Source organism: Cherax quadricarinatus, chromosome 5 (assembly GCF_038502225.1).
Source record: "Cherax quadricarinatus isolate ZL_2023a chromosome 5, ASM3850222v1, whole genome shotgun sequence".
NCBI classification, from domain to species: Eukaryota; Metazoa; Arthropoda; class Malacostraca; order Decapoda; family Parastacidae; genus Cherax; species Cherax quadricarinatus.
This window is the reverse complement of record NC_091296.1, coordinates 31,440,308-31,461,932: the sequence shown is the minus strand read 5'-3', so window position 1 is coordinate 31,461,932 and position 21,625 is coordinate 31,440,308. Positions and strand designations below refer to the sequence as shown.

The window sequence follows — 21,625 nt, the reverse complement described above, 5'->3', positions numbered from 1 at the left end:
AAATAAGTCACTTTATCTTACTTTCTGGGACTGTCCCAGGTAATTTACCCACAAATTAATCAAGGAGGGGTGTTAATGTTTACCTGGAGTTTACCTGGAGAGAGTTTCGGGGGTGTAAAGCACCCTTCTGGCAAGACAGTGATGGAGTGAATGATGGTGAAAGTTTTTCTTTTTCGGGCCACCCTGCCTTGGTGGGAATCGGCCAGTGTGATAAAAAAAAAAAAAAGTGTATTAAGATGAAGGAAGGTTCTTGGGCCCTCAAGGGAGGTTCCTTGATGCTGGTGAGGGGGCTCTTGATCTAGGGAATTGGATCTGTGATTCAATTTCCTGAATTAAGCCTGAATGTCTTCCATCCATACAGGCGTTGTATGATCGCTACCGGTTTAGCGCTCCCCCAGGAAAATAATAATAATGTAGGGTGTTGGCAACAGTGGCTGCTGGAGCCTCCTGCGTACAAGGTTAGAATTTTTAGACCAATATTAGAAGAAAACATTAGAAAACGTTAGAAGACAACCTTAAGTTTAATGTTGGGGATTTATATTAGTTGAAACACTACTGGAATTATTTTTATTATTTAAGGTGATATTGAATTGTGACCACAATGGAAATGTCACTATTTTTTTTTTTGGGGGGGGGGGGGTTATCTTGCTTGTGAGGGGCTCTTGATCCGGGGAATTAGATCTGTGCTCCAGGTCCCTGAATTAAGCCTGAATGCTTTTCACCCTTCCCCCCCACAGGAGCTGCATAATCCCTACGGGTTTAGCGCTCCTCCATAATTTGGGTTCTCCTGGAGGGTAATTGACGCTTATGTATGATAATAATTTTGTGTACCAGTACCTAAATAAACTTACTTAGTGCCATCAGCTGGGGAATGACCAGAGGTGCTTAGTAAGTTTATTTAGTTACAGGTACACATAATTACAATACATAGTGTGAATTACCCAGAAAAACCCAAAAAAGTCAAACTACTCAACTATATGTACCCACATATATATATATATATAATATAAATGCGAGGGTCTTGGCAAGAGGCGTGGAGTTAAAAGATAAAGAATCACACACAAAGTGGGAGTTGTCACAGCTGCTCTTTGCTGATGACACTGTGCTCTTGGGAGATTCTGAAGAGAAGTTGCAGAGATTGGTGGATGAATTTGGTAGGGTGTGCAAAAGAAGAAAATTAAAGGTGAATACAGGAAAGAGTAAGGTTATGAGGATAACAAAAAGATTAGGTGATGAAAGATTGAATATCAGATTGGAGGGAGAGAGTATGGAGGAGGTGAACGTATTCAGATATTTGGGAGTGGACGTGTCAGCGGATGGGTCTATGAAAGATGAGGTGAATCATAGAATTGATGAGGGAAAAAGAGTGAGTGGTGCACTTAGGAGTCTGTGGAGACAAAGAACTTTGTCCTTGGAGGCAAAGAGGGGAATGTATGAGAGTATAGTTTTACCAACGCTCTTATATGGGTGTGAAGCGTGGGTGATGAATGTTGCAGCGAGGAGAAGGCTGGAGGCAGTGGAGATGTCATGTCTGAGGGCAATGTGTGGTGTGAATATAATGCAGAGAATTCGTAGTTTGGAAGTTAGGAGGAGGTGCGGGATTACCAAAACTGTTGTCCAGAGGGCTGAGGAAGGGTTGTTGAGGTGGTTCGGACATGTAGAGAGAATGGAGCGAAACAGAATGACTTCAAGAGTGTATCAGTCTGTAGTGGAAGGAAGGCGGGGTAGGGGTCGGCCAAGGAAGGGTTGGAGGGAGGGGGTAAAGGAGGTTTTGTGTGCGAGGGGCTTGGACTTCCAGCAGGCATGCGTGAGCGTGTTTGATAGGAGTGAATGGAGACAAATGGTTTTTAATACTTGACGTGCTGTTGGAGTGTGAGCAAAGTAACATTTATGAAGGGATTCAGGGAAACCGGCAGGCCGGACTTGAGTCCTGGAGATGGGAAGTACAGTGCCTGCACTCTGAAGGAGGGGTGTTAATGTTGCAGTTTAAAAACTGTAGTGTAAAGCACCCTTCTGGCAAGACAGTGATGGAGTGAATGATGGTGAAAGTTTTTCTTTTTCGGGCCACCCTGCCTTGGTGGGAATCGGCCGGTGTGATAATAAAAAAAAAAATATATATGGTTGCAGGGGGTCAGTCCCTCAGTCTTGGTGTAGATTCACCTGATGTTAGAAATGGAATACTGCTTTGTTAAATGCTGAATATCAGGTTGTGTGCAGCCTACAGTAACAGCCTGGTTGATCAGGCCCTGATCCACCATGAGGCCTGGTCACAGACTGGTCCATGGGGGCGTTGACCCCTGGAATCCTCTCCAAGTATACTCCAGGTAGTTCCACTGCTTAGTAAATATATTAAAACATTGGTATTTCACAGCATTTAATATGAGGTTGATTTTACAGAGGCAGAGCGATGCAGTGCAGCGTTAGTGTGGGGTTGTGGGTCGTAGTGACAGCGATGGTGATAGTGGGTGCAGAGGTGAGTCCTTTCCTATGTCACGTTCTGCTATTTTCTCTCTTAAAGAGCAGATTGTCTTCCGTTAAGGACGTGAAAGGATCTTGAGTTAATTGTCAGTTTGTATCAGTAATCTTTTCATCTGTCATCCATCTTCCATAACTTACATAGAAAGCAAACTTGTTAAATATGCAGAAATTGAGAATAATGTGGTAAGACCCTTCATAATTTGTCATGTCCCTGGTAATACGACAGACACAAGTATGTTGTCTTTGAGGCACTGTACTATGTTCTTCTCTTAGGCTTTCACCTACCTCAAGAGGAAATTTGGGCCAGACCCCATCATCACATACACAAACCCCTCCTGCCGCTCATTACCTCGCCACAACGAGGTAAAGTCATATTTCATTTGTTCACCTGTGCTTGAATGTTTGTATAATTTTACATCTCTCGACCTTTATTATTCTGTTGGGACAACTAGTCTCTGTTGTATTTCCATCTTGGAGTTTTTCAATTATTAACTTGATAGTTTTACAGCAGATCATGTTAAAATGTTTATAAGTACTGTAATTGCACTTTAACATTAACAAATACAGAAATATTTAAGTAATTTTAATTATAAATGTTTATACATTTATAATAAAGTATTTACTATATAAATACAGTAGGTAATTAGGATATTAATTACCAGTCTAGTGCTGCACATTATACAGGAAAGAGCACACATCATTGGATGTACAGGAAGGCCTCACTAATGCAGCAGGTTAGGTTCTCGCCTACTGCTGTAAAGTGAAAATTGCTGTAAAGTGAATCATAGCCTTTTTTTTTCACTTTCAAATGCATATAAAAGTCTGATAATATGTTTACACTATCATATATTAAGTGAGCAATATACCTAGACCTCATATACCTAAAAAGGCCTCATGTCATTCAGATAGATAGCTTGCTAGCTTGATTTATTTATTGATTTTTTTTTTTGCTTGTTCAGGCTTCTTTTAAGATACAGTAGTTTGTACTGCAGTAGTAAGTACAGTTCTCAGGGATGCTTTTATGAAGAGGCTGAAGGAATTAGTATTAATAGTAAGTTTGTTCCTTGGAGAGCATTAGGGAAATCTTCCAATATATTTTAGCGCATTTGCTATTTCTCATAACATTTCGGGATCTAAATTCATTATGTTCATGTTGTTCCTTGTTAATGTAGCAAAACCTAATGTACTGTACTACATTGTGCACCTTGTTTTTATAGTAGTTTCTCTCTTGCTATTTCTTTACTCTGGTATAGGAATATGTGGTTTGTGGTTGATGGTTTAACAAAATTATGTACGTACGTAGTTTGCTGTATTTATGTAAAGTACACGTGGCAGGTAGTGTGTGAGGGTCTCAAGTCCCTAGAGGAGGTGACATCACTTGTGTCGAGTGAGCAGCTACCTCAGGTTACTACACTCACCATTGCACATGCCAATATCTCCTCTTTCACCTTAGATGATTTAGTGAGCCTTACTTCCCTACACACGCTTATGTTCAACTTCAGGTCAGTGGCTGCTTATTCTCTCATTGCTGTCTTGACCTAGGCTCACCTGGGGGATGTTATAACAGCACATGTTGCAATGCAAGAAGTTTGAAAAAAGTAGATGAAAAAAGTTTGCTGAGTGATCACATCTTCTCTTTCATTATATTCGTATGTTAACATAATACTGTATAGTATATTAATTTTGTTATTTTTCATTGCATCTTATTGTTTTATTTTGTATTTAGTTCTGATACAGAATGTAATTTATCATTTACATTTGACAACCTATTCATATAAATTTAAATTTATTGGTAAAAGATATAGATTCATTTTGTAAGATTACTGTATCCAGTACTGTAATTAAGACACAGTAGTTTACATTTTGCCAGCTGTTGCTAGTTTATTGTGCACCTATATCCATCCTGTGAACAGTAGCAAGAGCATATGGATATACAAAAGACCTAGATATGAGGTACCAGAAGGGTTAACGGATATATCTGGATATATATATTTACAATTAAGAGATTCATCTATTAAAGGCAAATTTAGGATAGTTGAATAAAATATCTGATATTTTATTTCATTAATAAGTTACCTTGCCATATCATTTAGAGCATTATGCTGTCAAATAATACATGGATAATCATGCACAAAGTGTTCAAGAAATTCTCTGCATAAATATGCATTCGTGCACAATCAAATGTTATCCATCTCTGCATAAACATTGTATTATGCTGAAATAAATTATTATTATTATTAAGAAAGTGACCATAGCTGACATGCTTTGCATTTCATGTAGTTTGGATCATCATCTATGTATGTAATAAAACCTAAGCCTGGTTTCCACAATCTGCCTGCTCACTCTCTATTTACTATGAAAGTAATCATGGTATGTGTTTTATGCAGTGAACCCAGCTTTAACACATTGACTATCTAACGCTCAAGTTTCCAAATCCACTTTTTCAACAATTTTATCCCGAGTATCGATTCTAAGCTACCATGAGCAGATTGAGGGCAGTGGTGGAGGCAGCCACTGCCCTCCACCACTTCCTCGACCACTGTGAGAGGTGAGGATGTAGGGGTGAATGAGAGGGTGGGTGATGTAGGGGTGGAATGAGAGGGTGGGTAGATGTAGGGTGAATGTGAGAGGGATGTGGTAAATGCAGGGGTGAATGTGAGAAGGTGGGTAGATGGGGTGGAATGAGGGTGGGTAGATGTAGTGGAATGGTGATGGCAAATGCAGGGGTGAAAGTGAGAAGGTGGGTAGATGGGGTGAATGTGAGAGGGTGGTAGATGTAGGGGTGAATGAGAGGGATGGGTAAATGCAGGGGTGAAATGTGAGAAGGCAGATGAAAGTGGAATGCAGGTGAGATTTTAGTGAATGTGAGAGGGTGGGTAGGATGTATGGGTGAATGTGAGAGGGATGGGTGGGTATGGAGTGCATGCCAGTGTAGTGTTTGAAGGTTGTACCCTCAGCCACTGAATGAACCTGTCCTGAGAGGAACATCCTCCTGGGTTTCCACACCCACCCACCACTAACACAACGTCAATATCCACAGTGGTGGAGCACTGCCTCCATCATTGCCACAGTGGCTATGGTTGTGGGCAGTGGTTGAGGCAGTGGTTGGGGCAGTGGTTGAGACAGTGGTGGAGGCAGAGTGGGAGTGCAGTGGCTGAGGCAGTGGTTGAGGCAGTGGTTGAGGGGATTCTCCTTCCAAACAATAATAAGTCCTCCCTCTCCTCCTCCCTATCTTCCAGATGTCAACAAGAGTCTTCAATAAAGTATGTAAGTATGATTTTAAATGCTTATTCAAATGTTTATTTATCTATTTCATTACTCATTTAAGTACTGTATGTATTTATAATTGTTTTGTATATAAAATTATAGTTATTCTTTAACTAAACGGTCCAAAGCAGATCTATACTACATGTGTAGTGCTATTAAAGTAGATCTACGCATATTTTCAAATATAATAGAAAAAAAGTAGATCAAAGCTTTACACATTTTCAATGTAAAAACAAAAGAAGATCTACTTTTTACATACTTCAAATGTTGAAAACGTATATATACGCTTGACCATTTACGGGTTAAAAATGCATTTTTTGTGAATATTTATGTCTGGAACGATTAATTGTATTTACATTATTTCTATGGGAAATATTAAGTCGAGTTTCAAATGTTTTGATTCTTTAGAACTAGCTCCTGGAACGGATTAGGTTCGGTTTAACCACTGTATGGCATACTGGCACAAGACCTCCAGTGGAAACACGTTAGCACCGTTTAATTTTATTGGGCTATTTTAGGTGAAAGTACGCTGTGTACTGCTATTATGTGCCTAAATCATCTGTGTGTTCCTGTAGAACCATTATTATGTACAAATTTATACTACTGTATGTAATATTCGGTGAAGAGGTTTCTTTGAATGCTTATCTTCTGTTGGTAATCAAAGCATCATTTCAGTTATGAAGAACTGACGGCTCCACATCTTGATCCTCTGCTCCAGCGTGATTTTACACTGCTGAACCACTGCTGGGACAATAACATGCCTGTAGCCAATTGAGAAGAAACTAACACTTGTGCTCACTTCCCAGGCACTGATTTGTCAGTTTGTCAAATTCTTTCATTTCCTATCATCATTATCTCATTTTACATTCATGTAGATGGGAAGAGAGGCATGGGCCTTTAGCAGAGAAGAGGTGGCTTTGAGTTCAGTCTCCTGTCAATTGAAGGGAATATGGGGCTGACTTATGGCAAGACAGTGATGGAGGAATGATGATGGAAGTGTTTGTTTTCTTTTGGGTCACCTATGCCTCAGTAGGAAAATGGCTGATGTGTTAAAAAAATATTACATTACAGCAGTTGACTCTTGTACATTATATGATATCTATATATATATATATACAGATGTTGAGTTATGTGTCATCATTGGAGGAGCTTACTGTTTCCATCGTTTCTGGATGCAGCCGGAGAAATTAGAGGATAAACACTTACGCAAACTCCACATAATTTGGTAAGACATAGAATTTATTGTCACCATGTTGAACTTGGAAATTATTGAATAGATTTTCAACTTTTGACAATAACATACAAAAATGCAACATTGAATTATGAATTATTAGACGAGTATTAATGGTGTTTGTACTGTATAATGACTCTCAGAGTTAATGACTTGTGTCACTGTACTTTAATATAAAACCTCCTTAAAGCTCACTAGTGTCCCAGAATTTTTGTTAATGTTGATCTTAATTATTGTATTAGACATTGGTGGTGCACACTGTAGAAGAGCAACTGGTATGTGGTGTATTGAAATAAGTTACATTCAGGCGTGTTTTTCGACTGATTACATAATCGATATACATACATCTGAGTGGGCAGTTGGGCATGATGCATTTATTTGAACACTCAGCCATTTCCCACAATTTGCCCTTTTAGATCTACAAATATCTTTTTTGGGATTACATGTAGCCTAATTCCTCCTAGAGAAAATCCTGGCCTAGTTACAAGCTTAGATTTAGGCATTTAGAAGACTTTTTAATAGTGTAGAAGCTTAGATTTAGGTATGTAGAAGACTTTTTAATAGTGTAGAAGCTTAGATTTAGGTATGTAGAAGACTTTTTAATAGTGTAGAAGCTTAGATTTAGGTATGTAGAAGACTTTTTAATAGTGTAGAAGCTTAGATTTAGGTATGTAGAAGACTTTTTATAGTGTAAAGTAGATTTAGGTATGTGAAGACTTTAATAGTTTTGAAGCTTTTAGATTTAGGCATTTAGAAGACTTTTTAATAGTGTAGAAGCTAGATTTGGTATGTAGAAGATTTTTTAATTTGAGAAGGTTAATTTAGGAAAATTTTTTGATGTAAATGAAATTTGTTACGGTCTATGCTAATTTAGGGCTGATATTTTGAATTGTATTGTTTATTTTTTGTGGACTAGAAAATTATTGAGAGGATATACACTTCTGATGGCACAATGGTGGAGTTGGGCAAAAACTTGGGGTTGGATTGGTTTGGAGGAAGGGCAGATCTAAGGAACACCACCGCTACTTTCCCCACAGTGCATGACATGGCCACCTTGTTCAGTCTCAGTGGCCGAGAACTGCTCATGTGGTTACGCTACAAGAAGGTGGGTACCACAGCTCTTGGTACAGCTTCTCCTCACTTAGCGATGTACTCGCTTACCGACACTTCGGACTTATGACAGGCTCTCTGACCAGTAATCATACCTAAATAATGTATATTAGAGCTGATTTCCTCTATTCTGTTTATTTCAATATACAGTACACTACTATATAAACATTTAAAAATATACCAGAAATGTTTATAAATGGTGCAAAGTTTATAAATGGTGCATTATACATTAGTATGCTCCTCACTTAGCAACGAATTCATTTAACAACATAGTCTGAGGAACGGAACTCTGTTGTTAAGTGAGGAGATGCTGTATTTAATTGTGGTGATGAGCAAGTTTCTTTTGTGGCCTAGAGTGAAGTGCTTCTGTGTGACATGCAATGGTAGTAGTAGTAGTAATGGGTGGTCTGTAGTGGTGGCGAGTGATCTGCAGTGATGGTGGGTGATAGGTAGTGGTGGTGGGTGATCTGCAGTGTTGGTGGTTGATCTGTAGTGGTAGTGGTGGGTGATCTGCAGTTGTGGTCGGTAATCTATAGTGGTGGTGGATGATTGCAGTGGTGGTGGGTGATGTGTAGTGGTGGTGGATGATGTGTAATGGTGGTGAGTGATGTATAGTGATAGTGGGCAGGCCATCAGCAGTATCAGGACACTCTTGAATGGTAAACTATCAAAGCAATACATTACTACCTACAACTAAAGGGTGGCTGCTCAGAGTGGGTAGTGGCAGAGGCTGTTGTATAATGGTCATGAAATATGATAATTTGTGATTCCTGATAAAGTGCACTATGTACATTATTGTTGATGCTGCATAACACACAGCAGGCTGTAACTGAGTCTTGTCTTGCAGGAGACAGAGAGAGAGTGTGTAGCTCCATGCAACTGTTCTGTGACTGGGATAAAAGAAAATTTGGACCCTATAATTCATGTTGACTGTCAAGAAGTTGGTCTGACAGAGTTACCAATAATCCCACACAATACCACACGGCTTACACTGGACAGAAATAATGTGAGTACTGTGTGCTTGCTGTTCTCTTGTAGGATTGTTTTTGTGCCACACGTCAATACTCACACTGGTCCTACATCAGTTATACAACTTCATACACTTCTACTACTACTACTACTACTACTCAACTTTTACATCTTTTTCCTGGCTTTCTTGTTATCCAACTTCACTTTTTTTTCACTTAACCATTAATTGTCCAAGCACTTAGTAAAGCAGTACTAGTGAGGCATCATGGTGTCATAACTGTATGTGCTGTCAACCCCTGTACTATACTACTTGTATAATAAACTTTAGTAACACATACACTATATTCATCTAACCGCATTAGAAATATAAATCCAGATATCCACCCACTTACAAACACATCCAAACAGTCGGTGCTCTGGGAATTCATGGGTCATGTCTAAGCATTTTGACTGAAAATTTGAACATGAGGTGAATGGCTGTGAAATTTGTGCCCTGCTGGCTGACTCAACCAGCATTTTCTCACCAAAAGGAAAATGGCTGTCATTGCCCCACCCTCCCTACTCCCCAGATCTAGCCCCCTGTGACCTCTTTCTCTTCCCAAAAATAAAAATGGCACTTAAGGGCAGCATTTTATTGACATGGAGGAGATTCAAGCAAAATAGCAGGCTGCATCAGATGCTGTTAGGAAAGAAGAGTTTCAGAAATGTTTTGAGAATTGGCAGAGGGGTGCTGGGATCAGTGTAGTAAAGCCTCCCAAGGAGAGTACTTCCAGGGAGACAACTTCAGCTGGGTGATTAGGTAAGTCTGTATATATTTTTCATGGTAGTCTGGGTACTTTCTGATAGCACCTCATATACCTTTTATGCTACCTTATGGTATTCTGACTTCTGCACTATCTATTCTTTGGATAATATTCACACCACACGTTGATCTCAAACATGACATCTCCAGCCTCCTTTTGAGAAGTAATAATGTATAGAATTTATTTTGGTTAACCTTCAGGAAGTTTATATTTATTACATATTACATATTTACAGCACATGCATATGGTACAGTGTATAATCTCTTGTCTGAGTGGTATCGTAATGCAGCATTCTTAATGAAGGTAATTTAGAATGATCAAGGCATTAATTATGATGATGTAATTACAGATCACAAACATGAGTTTGCTGTTCACGAGCGAGCTTTACCATCACATAGACAGCATCGCACTCAACTACAATCGTATCTCCTACATGGATGGTGAACTTTACTATAACTACATAAAGAACCGTTCCATGGACATTATTATCAAATTGGCATATAATGGGCTTAAGACGGTAGGTTGTTTAATTGTGTATACTTTGCTGTGGAAACAGTGATAGAACAATGGAAGAGTTTACAAATGTTGTAACCACTGGAAACCTAAAAAAAACTCTATGACAAACTAAATACCAAAGATGGGACACCATGAGCTTACATAAGTTGTACAGTAGAACCCCTGTATCCACTGATTTGGTATATGCAGTTTCAGTTATCCTCTGTTTACTATGGCCCAAAAATACCTCTTAATTTTGCATATCAATGGCCCCAGTCTACAAAAGTAGAGAAGCTGGTAGTTCTTCAAAGCCTAAGAGAAACCATGAAGTGCTTCCTATCAATGAAAAAGTGATAATTCTCCACTTTATTCTTTCTTTCAACACACCGGCCGTATCCCACCGAGGCAGGGTGGCCCAAAAGGAAAAACAAAAGTTTCTCCTTTTACATTGAGTAATATATACAGGAGAAGGGGTTACTAGCCCCTTGCTCCTGGCATTTTAGTTGCCTCTTACAACACGCATGGCGTACAGAGGAAGAATTCTGATCCACTTCCCTATGGAGATAAGAGGAAATAGACAAGAACAAGAACTAAAAAGAAATTAGAAGAAAACCCAGACGGGTGTGTATATATATGCTTGTACATGTATGTGCAGTGTGACCTAAGTGTAAGTAGAAGTAGCAAGACGTATCTGAAATCTTGCATATTTATGAAACAGAAAAAAGGACACCAGCAATCCTACCATCATGTAAAACAATTACAGGCTTTCGTTTTACACTCACTTGGCAGGACGGTAGTACCTCCCTGGGCGGTTGTTGTCTACCAACCTACTACCTAGGAATTCTCCACTTACTGTGCATAATTTATCAATTAAACTTTATAATAGATATGTATAGGACTTATATATAGTGTTTGCTATTATCTGCCTTTTCGGTATCCATAGCAAGTCCTTGGAACGTATCCTCCATGGATACGGGGGTCATACTGTATATACAGTGTGTGATGTGGACACTTGGTCTTATCCATCCTCCTGGATACTGCTTTCAAGCTTCATTGTCAATTCACAGAATTATTTTCATAGAAACTACAAATGGCCAAACAGTTCCTACATGTTACGTAATAGAGCATATGAGCAACTGATGAGGCATTTATGGCTGTTGTTTCACTCTCCAGGAGCTTTATCAAGTTAATGCAAAGATTACATACCCTCTTGTCTCTCTAGCCTTTAAAGTAGCCTTCTGTGTGATACTGTATCAAGGCTTTCTTGCAGTCTGGAGTATGTAGTTCACCTAACTTTCTATTTCCTGCCCAGTCTCTTCTCATCCGGCCATATATTAGTGGGGCCTGACTGCAAACCCCTAGACTGTGCTGTTGCTTTGTGAGCAATTGTGTTCTTATAACATTTACAATGCAGTAAACTGTTGATACAGTGGACCTCCATAAAGTGGATATTGGCTAAAATGGATAAAAAAAACCTAGCCAGATAAAGGCTTAACATGTATGTATGTTTAATGATGTATCTGATTTAAATAGCCATGAAGTGAACAAAATCTACTATACTAAATGACTGTCTGGTCTGGTCATACACTTGATAAAATGGACCATCTCTACTTAATCACAAGGTTGTACAGTACTGGGTTCATACTGGATGTGTCAATTTTTATTGCTCATGGGCAGTGGGGCCAGTGAATCAGTCTGTGTCAGTTTGTTACTGTGAGCACGTTCGTACCATCGTCATTTTGTCTCCTAGTTTCCCTGGGTTTGCAATGCTTTTAATCATTTTATTAAAGTATAGTACCATGTAATGTTATTAACAATGGTCTCTAAAACAAGTGATGGTGCCAAGAAATATGTGACCTGAAATGTTAAGTAGAAATTTTAATATACAGCCTCTCCTCACTTAACGACGGAGTTCCGTTCCAGACCACTTCGTTAAATGAATTCATCACTAAGTGAGGAGCATACTATAATGGTAGTGAGTTAATGTCAACCATTTTTTATATTGTTTTAATGTCACTTTTGCACCATTTATAACATTTCTGGTATATTTTTAAATGTTTATACAGTAGTGTACTGTATATTGAAATAAACAGAATAGAGGAAATCAGCTCTAATTTACATTATTTAGGTATGAATACTGGTCAGAGAGCCTGTTGTAAGTCCGAGGCGTTGGTAAACGAGTACATCACTAAGTGAGGAGAGGCTGTATAAGGTAGCTGATGGCTGGCATTTCAGTGGCTAGGGTATGTGAGGTATAGTGTAGCAAAACAGTGTCGGATATTCGTTGAAGCAAGGAAGAGTTTTCAGAATATCCTAGGAAGTACATTGTAGATAGATGCTAGCCATCTACCTGTATTTCTCCCACACCATCTGTTGGAGCTTTACAGCTCCTGACTCAGAATAAGTTGTCCTGGCTCACCACCAGACCACATGGCAATACTGTATATCTGTAAGCTCATCTATCCATTAGAAAGGGTAAGAAAAATTACTGTTCTGTACTCTATTGTATTATACTGTATTGTACATGTACGTCATTTTCTTTTCAGGTACAGGTAATACTGTATTGTAGTTTACTTTGTCCAGTAGTCAATCAGTACAGCAGACTGAGTCTTTAATTGGGAATTTGTCTTTATCTGGTAGTCAGTTGATTAAACAGATTACATACACTTAATTGAAGCTCTCGGTATGATGGAGTTTCATTAAAGCAGACACCTCTTCTCTCTGATTGCTCTGTTTTATCAAGAGTTTACTGTGTTTTCTGATTACCCTTACCATTACTGTGCACAGTATGCTAGTCTGTATTTCAGGACTGCCTTGTACCCTTGTTGAATAATAGAACAATAATGTTTGCCATATTCCATATACTGTATCTAGTAGTGCTCCCATCTCTAGTGATTTGTTGAAAATTTAGAGAATGGAGTTGTACAGGCCTTTCATACTTCTCTCAGCTTCTATTGCATTATTTTGTCAGATCCCATTGCCTTTGATGTGTCAAGCTGCTTCAGAAACCTTATTACTTTCTCATTCATTATTTTAATGGTTTTTTTTTTTTTCAGGGTGACCCAAAAAAGAAAGAAAATCCCCAAAAAGAAAATACTTTCATCATCATTCAACACTTTCACCTCACTCACACATAATCACTGTTTTTGCAGAGGTGCTCAGAATACAACAGTTTAGAAGCATATACGTATAAAGATACACAACATATCCCTCCAAACTGCCATTATTTTAATGTATGTTTATTATTTCTATGTTGATTGTTCTTTTCTTTTCCTGCTCTGGAACTGGGCCTTGCATGGTTGTGAATATATGGTAGAATCTTCTTTCAAGCTCTTCTCATGCAAACAAGTTATTTTTTATCACGTTTATTGACATTGTGTATGTGTATTGCAGATGCCTGTGAAGATAATGAAACAGGTGCATAATGAGGCTGCCAAGGAGGGCAAGAATCATTTGCCCATGTTTGATTTGAGCAACAACCCATGGAACTGTGATGATTGTTCTTTTCTTCCAGATTTTCAGGTAAGCTATGTATTGGGCAATCTCCTTTAGCCTTCATGATCTGTACCTCATTTGTGGAAAGAAGGAAGGGTAGGGATCATCCCAGGAAGGAATAGCTGTTGGGGGGTAAATGGAGTTTTGAGTGCTAGGGGCTTGAGCATTCAACAGGATTGTGTGAGCATGTTAGAACAGAGTAAGTGGAGACAAATGAATTTTGTGGCTTGATGGGCTATTGGAGTGTGAGCAAAGTACCACTTATGAAAGGATTCAAGGAAAACTGATTAGCAGGACTAGATTCCTGGAGGTAAAAATTACAGTGCCAGTACTCAGAAGGAGAGGTATACCTTTGATGAGTTTTGAGCTTTCCTAATTCCAGAGCTTGGCTCTGCACCAGGCTTGTTTGGTGCTTGTCTAGTCAACCAGGTTGTTGCTGATAGCGACCTGCTGGCCCTCATATATCCATAACAGCCTAGTTGATCTGGCACTTAATGGAGGTACTTAGGGATATTGCAGTGCTGAGAGTCATTGAATTGTGATGTTTATCTGGAGTTTATCTGGAGAGAGTTCCGGGGGTCAACGCCCCCGCGGCCCGGTCTGTGACCAGGCCTCCTTAGGTCAGTGTCCCAGGATGCGACCCACACCAGTCGACTAACACCCAGGTACCCATTTTACTGATGGGGAACATAGACAACAGGTGGAAAGAAACACGTCCAATGTTTCTACTCTGGCTGGGAATCGAACCCAGGCCCTCACCGTGTGAAGCGAGAGCGTTAACCACCAGGCCACCAGAGCCCTCTGCACACTTCTGGCAAAACACCTATTGAATGAGTGATGGTGAATGTGTTTCCTCTTTTTTGGGCCATTCTGCCTCTGGGATGGCTGGTGCATTAAATACAAAAAAAATAATAGAAAGAGTACTTCTCCAGTAAACAGTAAGTGACCTTTCAGTAGAATAAATGCTTATATATATGACAGTCCTAGGTAGTAGGTTGATAGACAGCAACCGCCCAGGGAGGTACTACCGTCCTGCCAAGTGAGTGTAAAACGGAAGCCTGTAATTGTTTTACATGATGGTAGGATTGCTGGTGTCCTTTTTTCTGTCTCATGAACATGCATGATTTCAGGTATGTCTTGCTACTTCTACTTACACTTAGGTCACACTACACATACATGTACAAGCACATATATACACACCCCTCTGGGTTTTCTTCTATTTTCTTTCTAGTTCTCGTTTTTGTTTATTTCCTCTTATCTCCATGGGGAAGTGGAACAGAATTCTTCCTCCGTAAGCCACGCGTGTTGTAAGAGGCGACTAAAATGCCGGGAGCAAGGGGCTAATAACCTCTTCTCCTGTATATATTACTAAATGTAAAAGGAGAAACTTTCGTTTTTCCTTTTGGGCCACCCCGCCTCAGTGGGATACGGCCGGTGTGTTGAAAGAAAGAAAGATATATGACAGTCCTAGGTAGTAGGTTGATAGACAGCAACCCCGCCCAGGGAGGTACTACTGTCCTGCCAAGTGAGTGTAAAACGGAAGCCTGTAATTGTTTTACATGATGGTAGGATTGCTGGTGTCCTTTTTTCTGTCTCATAAACATGCAAGATTTCAGGTACGTCTTGCTACTTCTACTTACACTTAGGTCACACAGCACATACATGTACAAACATATATATACACACCCCTCTGGGTTTTCTTCTATTTTCTTTCTAGTTCTTGTTCTTGTTTATTTCCTCTTACCTCTATGGGGAAGTGGAACAGAATTCTTCCTCCATAAGCCATGTGTGTTGTAAGGGGTGACTAAAATGCTGGGAGCAAGGGGCTAGTAACCTCTTCTCCTGTATATATTACTAAATGTAAAAGGAGAAACTTTCATTTTTCCTTTTGGGCCACCCTGCCTCGGTGGGATACAGCCGGTGTGTTGAAAGAAAAGAAAGATATATGACAGTAGTTCTTATGTAATGGAAAGGGTTCCTTTGTAAGTGATAGAGATAATGGAGTGAATCTTGTATTTATTTACTAAAAAGTCTGTTGTCCCTGCAGGAACTGGTGTACTACCAGAACTATGAGATGGACCCCTCTAATATTCGATGTGCAAACTGGACCTCTACTGCTGGGCAACAGGTGGTCAAGCTCGACGTAAATTCCTTGTGTGCGCCTGATCCACCACTCCTTCAGCCACTGGACATTCTCAACATCTGTATGGGAATTCTCCTCCTGATGCTCATCTTTAATTTCCTTCACAATTTTGTTCAATACAAAAGGCATGGCAAACTTCCCTGGATCATCACCAAACTACCTTGTTGCTGATCTATTACACCTTTGCTGATCTGTGAGCTCCCTAGGTGAGAGACACTTTATGGTCAACATTATAGCCTCATCTCATGTACTTGCAGCAGCCTGCTGGAAATAGCCTTCAAGTTTTACCTGACATTAACATATTTTCTCCATAGTCTTGTTTTCACTTATGTTGCAACAATGGTTGGAAGGTAAAACTTACTGACAGTTTCATCCACACTATGTTTTTTGGCAGAGATTCTCTTTGTTGTCACCAGAGCTAGAAAAAGTTTTGCATTATTCTAATCTCCATACACTGTTCTAGTACAAGAGATGATGCCATAGTATTAAGTCTGATTAATCAGATGTTGACAGTGTCTTGTCAGCACTGTATGACCCATTATGGGTTTAGTGCTTATATTGATTACATTATTATTAGTGATCTTGTGTTCATATAGTGAAGAGGCAGTAATTAAGACTGATTTGTGTGCTACTAAACGACAGGACACGACACTGCTTTTAATAAGCTCTTGGTTGTCCATATTTTGCATTTTTCTAGAGAACTATATACTGTAAATGAAATGAAATAATCAAATAAAGCACTAAACCTGAAAGGGTCATACAGCACTGCAGGTAGGAATGTATAAATGGAGAAATGGGCAAAAGTAAATAGGGAGTGAGGGTAGGGGTTAATGGGGAAGGGGGGAGTGCACAAGAAAATTTAAAATCACAGTTGATGTAATAAATTAGTGTGTTAAATAGTCAGTGTGTGTGTCAAAAGTGGAACTTTTAATGAGGAGGTCGGTTAGAGTGATTGTGTCGGGACACCGGAGGCATTACAAGTGAATGCTGTGTGCCAGTTGGTTAACAGGACAATCTATTAAGATATGATGAACTGACAATGCAGTTTGACAATCCCTGCAGAGCAGTGCTGCACTTTTTTCTGTAAGGTGTATGTGGGTGAGACATGTGGCCAATATGCAGGTGGGGAGTGCAGCTTCCCAAACATGACAGCAGTGGTAAGAAGAATGGCCAGAAACTCAGACATAGTTCAATAAAAGTAGTTTATTGTGGACTAACTGAGGCCACTGTTTTTGTCAGTGGCTGCAAGGTTAAGTAATAACTGAAATATAGTCTGAGAAAGGAATACCCCTGCACAAAATTGTAAGGTCATAAACAGCAGACCAAATATGAGTCTGCCTGTTCATTACCCCGAACATCAACATTTATCAGAATCCAGCAAAAAAACATTTTTCTTTACTGGCAGTGGAGTATAATCAAAGCTGTTTACATAGAACAATGGGATAAAGGAAATTAAATTTCTGGATTGTGTATGATGGTCGTGAGAATTACATACAACTCGGCTGTGAAAATGCTAGCAGATTTTGTCAGTAAAAACTGCTGCATACCCAACACCATCAGAGGATTTAAAACCATCACTGTACACTGCAGTAACATGAGAATGAGAATGGGGATGATCAAGAAAGAGGGAGCATGAAGTTACAGTAGGTAAATAAGCTTTTGCACATGGAAGCGGGGAAGAGCAAACATGAATCATAGAGACTTCCCAAGGGTAAAGAGAAAAATAGTATGCAGGGTGTACATTAAGAGGTAAATTACAAGAATCCAATAGAGAACAAATAGCAGTGCTGATGAAAGAAAGAAAGATGTTCTACTAACATCTATTATTGTCCTATTTGTAGAAAGCTCATGGAAATTGTGAGAGCAGGCATAATAACAGACATCGGGCATCAGTTCTGTCTTGCAGAGTTGGAATATCCTACTCTTCCTATGGGCTCTAAGCTAGGGAAGAACAAAAAGATCCGAGACTCAAGCATAACCCCCTGATGATGAATAGGATCAAGTCTAGAAAGAATAACGGGGGAGGCTGAAAATACAGTTGGTCACCATACCTGATACCATAATGAAAGAACAAACTTGTTTAACTTTTGCCACGATCTGTAATAAAATAGAGGACAGGCCATCAAAAAAAAAAAAAAAAAGTGTTCATTTTAGGTTTGAGTTAGAGAGCACCATAATGTAAAACGCTTCATTTAACCGTCCAGAATAAAAGACAGGTCACAATATGTAGTAGTAGTGTATAGAGGCTGCTAGTCAAAGCTCCCACATTCTGTTTTGTCAGAGGATAGAAAAGCCAATATAAAAAAAAGAAGAGAACTAGTCAATTATCTGGTGCACTTTATTTTTTCATTAAGCATTGATAAAAGTCCAGCAACTGACCCTCTTATCTGCTGGACCTTAGAGTTTAGCTGCACTAGAAAACATAGTTCATGTTACTGATCTACTTAACTGTACCAGACAACAGTTTATATCAGTGATCTATTTGGACAGTTGTGTCAGAAATTTATTTCTCAGTGACTTGGTTACCTTAATATGTTTCTGCTGTTGTTGACAGACACAATTAATTTTGTGCTTATCCAGAAATTGAACCAAGATGTGACACCTGTATTAGTGTATAAAGTATAGTACTGTAATGAATTTTATAATCACATTTTTATAAATTTTTCAATGTGTGTGTATGTCACATTTTTCTCTCTTTGCCTTTGTCATTTATGCCTTGACAGCAAAAGTGATCATTATTAGATTATTGAAGTCATATATGTTTAATGCCTATTTTAAAAATGTTATACAGTTACTGAATTTATTATTATGAGAATCTATATATTAAGTACATATTTAAATGTATTACTTGTATTGGAGAGAAGATGGAGTAGGGGTCATCTTAGGAAAGATTGAAGGAAAGGAGGTAAAGCAGGGTTGGTATGTGAGGGGCTTGGACAGGTACGTGTGAGCATGCTAGATAGGAGTGGAGGCAAATAGTTTTTATTTGATGTGCTGTTGGAGTGTGAGCAAGGTAACATTTATAAAGGGATTCAGGGAAACCAGTTAGCTGGACTTCAAGTCCTGGAAGTGGGAAGTACAGTGCCTGCACTCTGCAGGAGGGGTGGGGTGGGGGGGACATCACATTGCAGTTTGGAATGTGAGCTGTAATGTCAGCACACCTCTGGCAAGATGGTAATGGAGTGATTGATGGTGAAAGTGTTTCTTCTCTTTTCTTCTGGGTCAGAATGCCTTGGTGGGACACAGCCAGTTTTAAAAAAAAAAAAAAAAAAAAAAAAAAAAAGTTCTGTGTTGGATTGCTGTAGGATATTTTTGCCTTTAACTACCGTGATTTACTCAGACTCAAATAATGAATACTAAACTATTTTTAAATAAACTAAGCTTGGATACACTGGTGAGCTGGACTCTCAGTTTTGCACTACATGTGGAACTTTGAGAAAATTTTATGTGCAAAGCTTGGGATTATATGAATCAGCCTTATATTCAGATTCACCAAACATACAGAGTAAGGTTGCAACCAGCTACTTTGGAAGTACTTTGTTCCCAGTGATAGCTTCTGACTCTTAGAATAATTAAAATAGTCACTCCTGGCACTGATTGGCCCACGACAGTTTTACACACCACATAAATACATTACAGATAATACCATGCAGTGATATTTATTGTGCATATCATGTATATTCTTTCTCACATTATACAGTATAGCAAGATTCAACGCATGTAGACTTAAGATTGCCGCCTGTGTATTCAAGTGCCGCTGATATGTTGACATTGCAGGAATCATTTGCCAGTAAATTCTGCATATGTTCGTCTAGCATTTCTGAAAATGTAATTTTCATATGTTTGCACACAGAAACACATTGTTTTGAAATGACTGATTGCTGCTATATAAAGTACACATAGTACCCAGGTGAAAAAGAAGTTAACGTAACTTACAATGGTCGGAATATTTTGGCAGACTGGTAAAAATTTAAAAAATGATAAATGTTATTTTAAGTATAATTCAGTGTTTGGCAGGTCATATCATTGTAGCTTAAGAAACTGAATGGATTAGTTGTGAGGCACTCTCGTTACTTCTATAGTAATGAGAATACTGGCAGGCACAGTGAGCCAGGCTACAAATACGATGGCCATATTTAATTATGATTTGATAATGGTCCACAGCAGACTGAAACATCACCCAAAACCTTTTTTCTCTAAATTGTGGGTTATTAGTAAACAGGAGTGTGGGTATACCCTGCCAGAGAACAAGCCCTTAACTGTCTTGTCAAGGTCTTTTCTAGTCAAGGGCAAACATGTGTACATATGATCATTTTATCTAATTATAGGCCAGACCCAACATTGCTTAATATGACTGAACATCTTGAGCATCATGCTAATTCCATCTCACTTGGGCCTTACATTTTTATTAATGAAATGGAAGGTAACATAAATGTGACACATTTATACCAGTGTGATTTAAATTTGTGACAACACACATTGTGGTCTGGGAAAGATGCTCCCAGCATTCTACCATTTCTCATGTATGTTACAGTCAACAGTAGGGATGCACAACTTTTTCAGTTACCAGATATTAATGCCTGAAAAAACAAGCTGTACAGTTTATAAATTAAAGTAATGGAAAATATTCACTGTTACATGTCAGTGTTACTGTAGTTTAACTTACCTTTTTATGTAAGACATGGAAGACCACAAAGGGCTGCATCCATCCTGCATTTTGTGCATCCCTGCAGTAACATTATTTATCCAGTTGCATCAATGACTGCAACCTGTAGCTTAAGTATGTGTGCAGTGATCTATATCTTAAGATTAAATACTTGTTTTCAGTGATACTGACCATTTACTGCATTATAGTGTAAAAGCTTTTTTTGTGCTTACACTCATATTAGCAAATATGAATGTATCATAAAAGTTACTATAGTATTTGAGGTGACTTGTATCTCGATGGTAAAGCACTTGGATTGCATCAGATGCGACTGATGACTGGTTCCCAGGCTCAGTCAGATGTGTAGACAAGTCTCCTTGTACTTGCAGTCCCTATCCACATAGCAGTAAGTAATGTAACTACATGTTAGGCAGCTGTCCTGAATTGTATCCTGGGGAGTGTTATTATAGCTTTCTTAAGACAGCTTTGTAATAAGCTAGGCTACAACAGGATAGCAGCTCTTTAGCCTGTAAATTCATCAGTGTAAAACATACACACAAACAAGTGTTCCACTACTACCTAATGAAGCTCAATGTTCATCATTTTCCTTGTGAAGGAAGTACAATACATGTGTTCAGCAGTTTAATTGGCAGTCAACTCTGTGAGTTACATGTAAACAGTACAAAAGTACTGTAGTGAGACTGAGACTTGATTGTGTTAGACAAGTGTACTTGCTATAAGGTCACTTTAAACCACTGACAGGAGTTTTTGCCTTGAAAGTTATCAGCATCTCCAGGCAGCCCATCATGGAAACAGTGCCACTGTAACTTAATGCAGTAAGTTCCCCCATCTTCTAATAACATGTTCATTTTTCTACTATAATCTACCTTGTCCATAATTACTGTCGCATTTGTCTTCAAAGATTTGTTAAGTTATACCACGAATTAAGGAAAGATCCTGGACTTCACCTTATGAAACAGATAAAGCAA

General features: G+C 38.9%; 1 protein-coding gene across 1 annotated transcript; it reads left to right on the top strand.

Moving 5' to 3' along the window:
- Positions 1-349: 349 nt before the first annotated feature.
- Positions 350-21,223, top strand: LOC138855399 (protein singed wings 2-like). The gene is made up of 9 exons (XM_070104534.1): positions 350-458; positions 2,398-2,473; positions 2,752-2,841; positions 3,814-4,008; positions 7,893-8,081; positions 8,934-9,092; positions 10,208-10,375; positions 13,747-13,875; positions 15,896-21,223. The coding sequence occupies exons 2-9, from the start codon at positions 2,408-2,410 to the stop codon at positions 16,160-16,162; spliced, it is 1,263 nt and encodes a 420-aa protein (XP_069960635.1). The 5' UTR covers positions 350-458; positions 2,398-2,407; the 3' UTR covers positions 16,163-21,223.
- Positions 21,224-21,625: the final 402 nt, after the last annotated feature.

Excerpts from the sequence above, each read along its gene's own strand:
- LOC138855399 (XM_070104534.1), top strand. The coding sequence starts at position 2,408 with ATGCAGTGCAGCGTTAGTGTGGGGTTGTGGGTCGTAGTGACAGCGATG. Across the intron at positions 2,842-3,813 it reads CATTACCTCGCCACAACGAG|GTAGTGTGTGAGGGTCTCAA; the intron begins GTAAAGTCATAT and ends TACACGTGGCAG. Across the intron at positions 8,082-8,933 it reads TGTGGTTACGCTACAAGAAG|GAGACAGAGAGAGAGTGTGT; the intron begins GTGGGTACCACA and ends CTTGTCTTGCAG.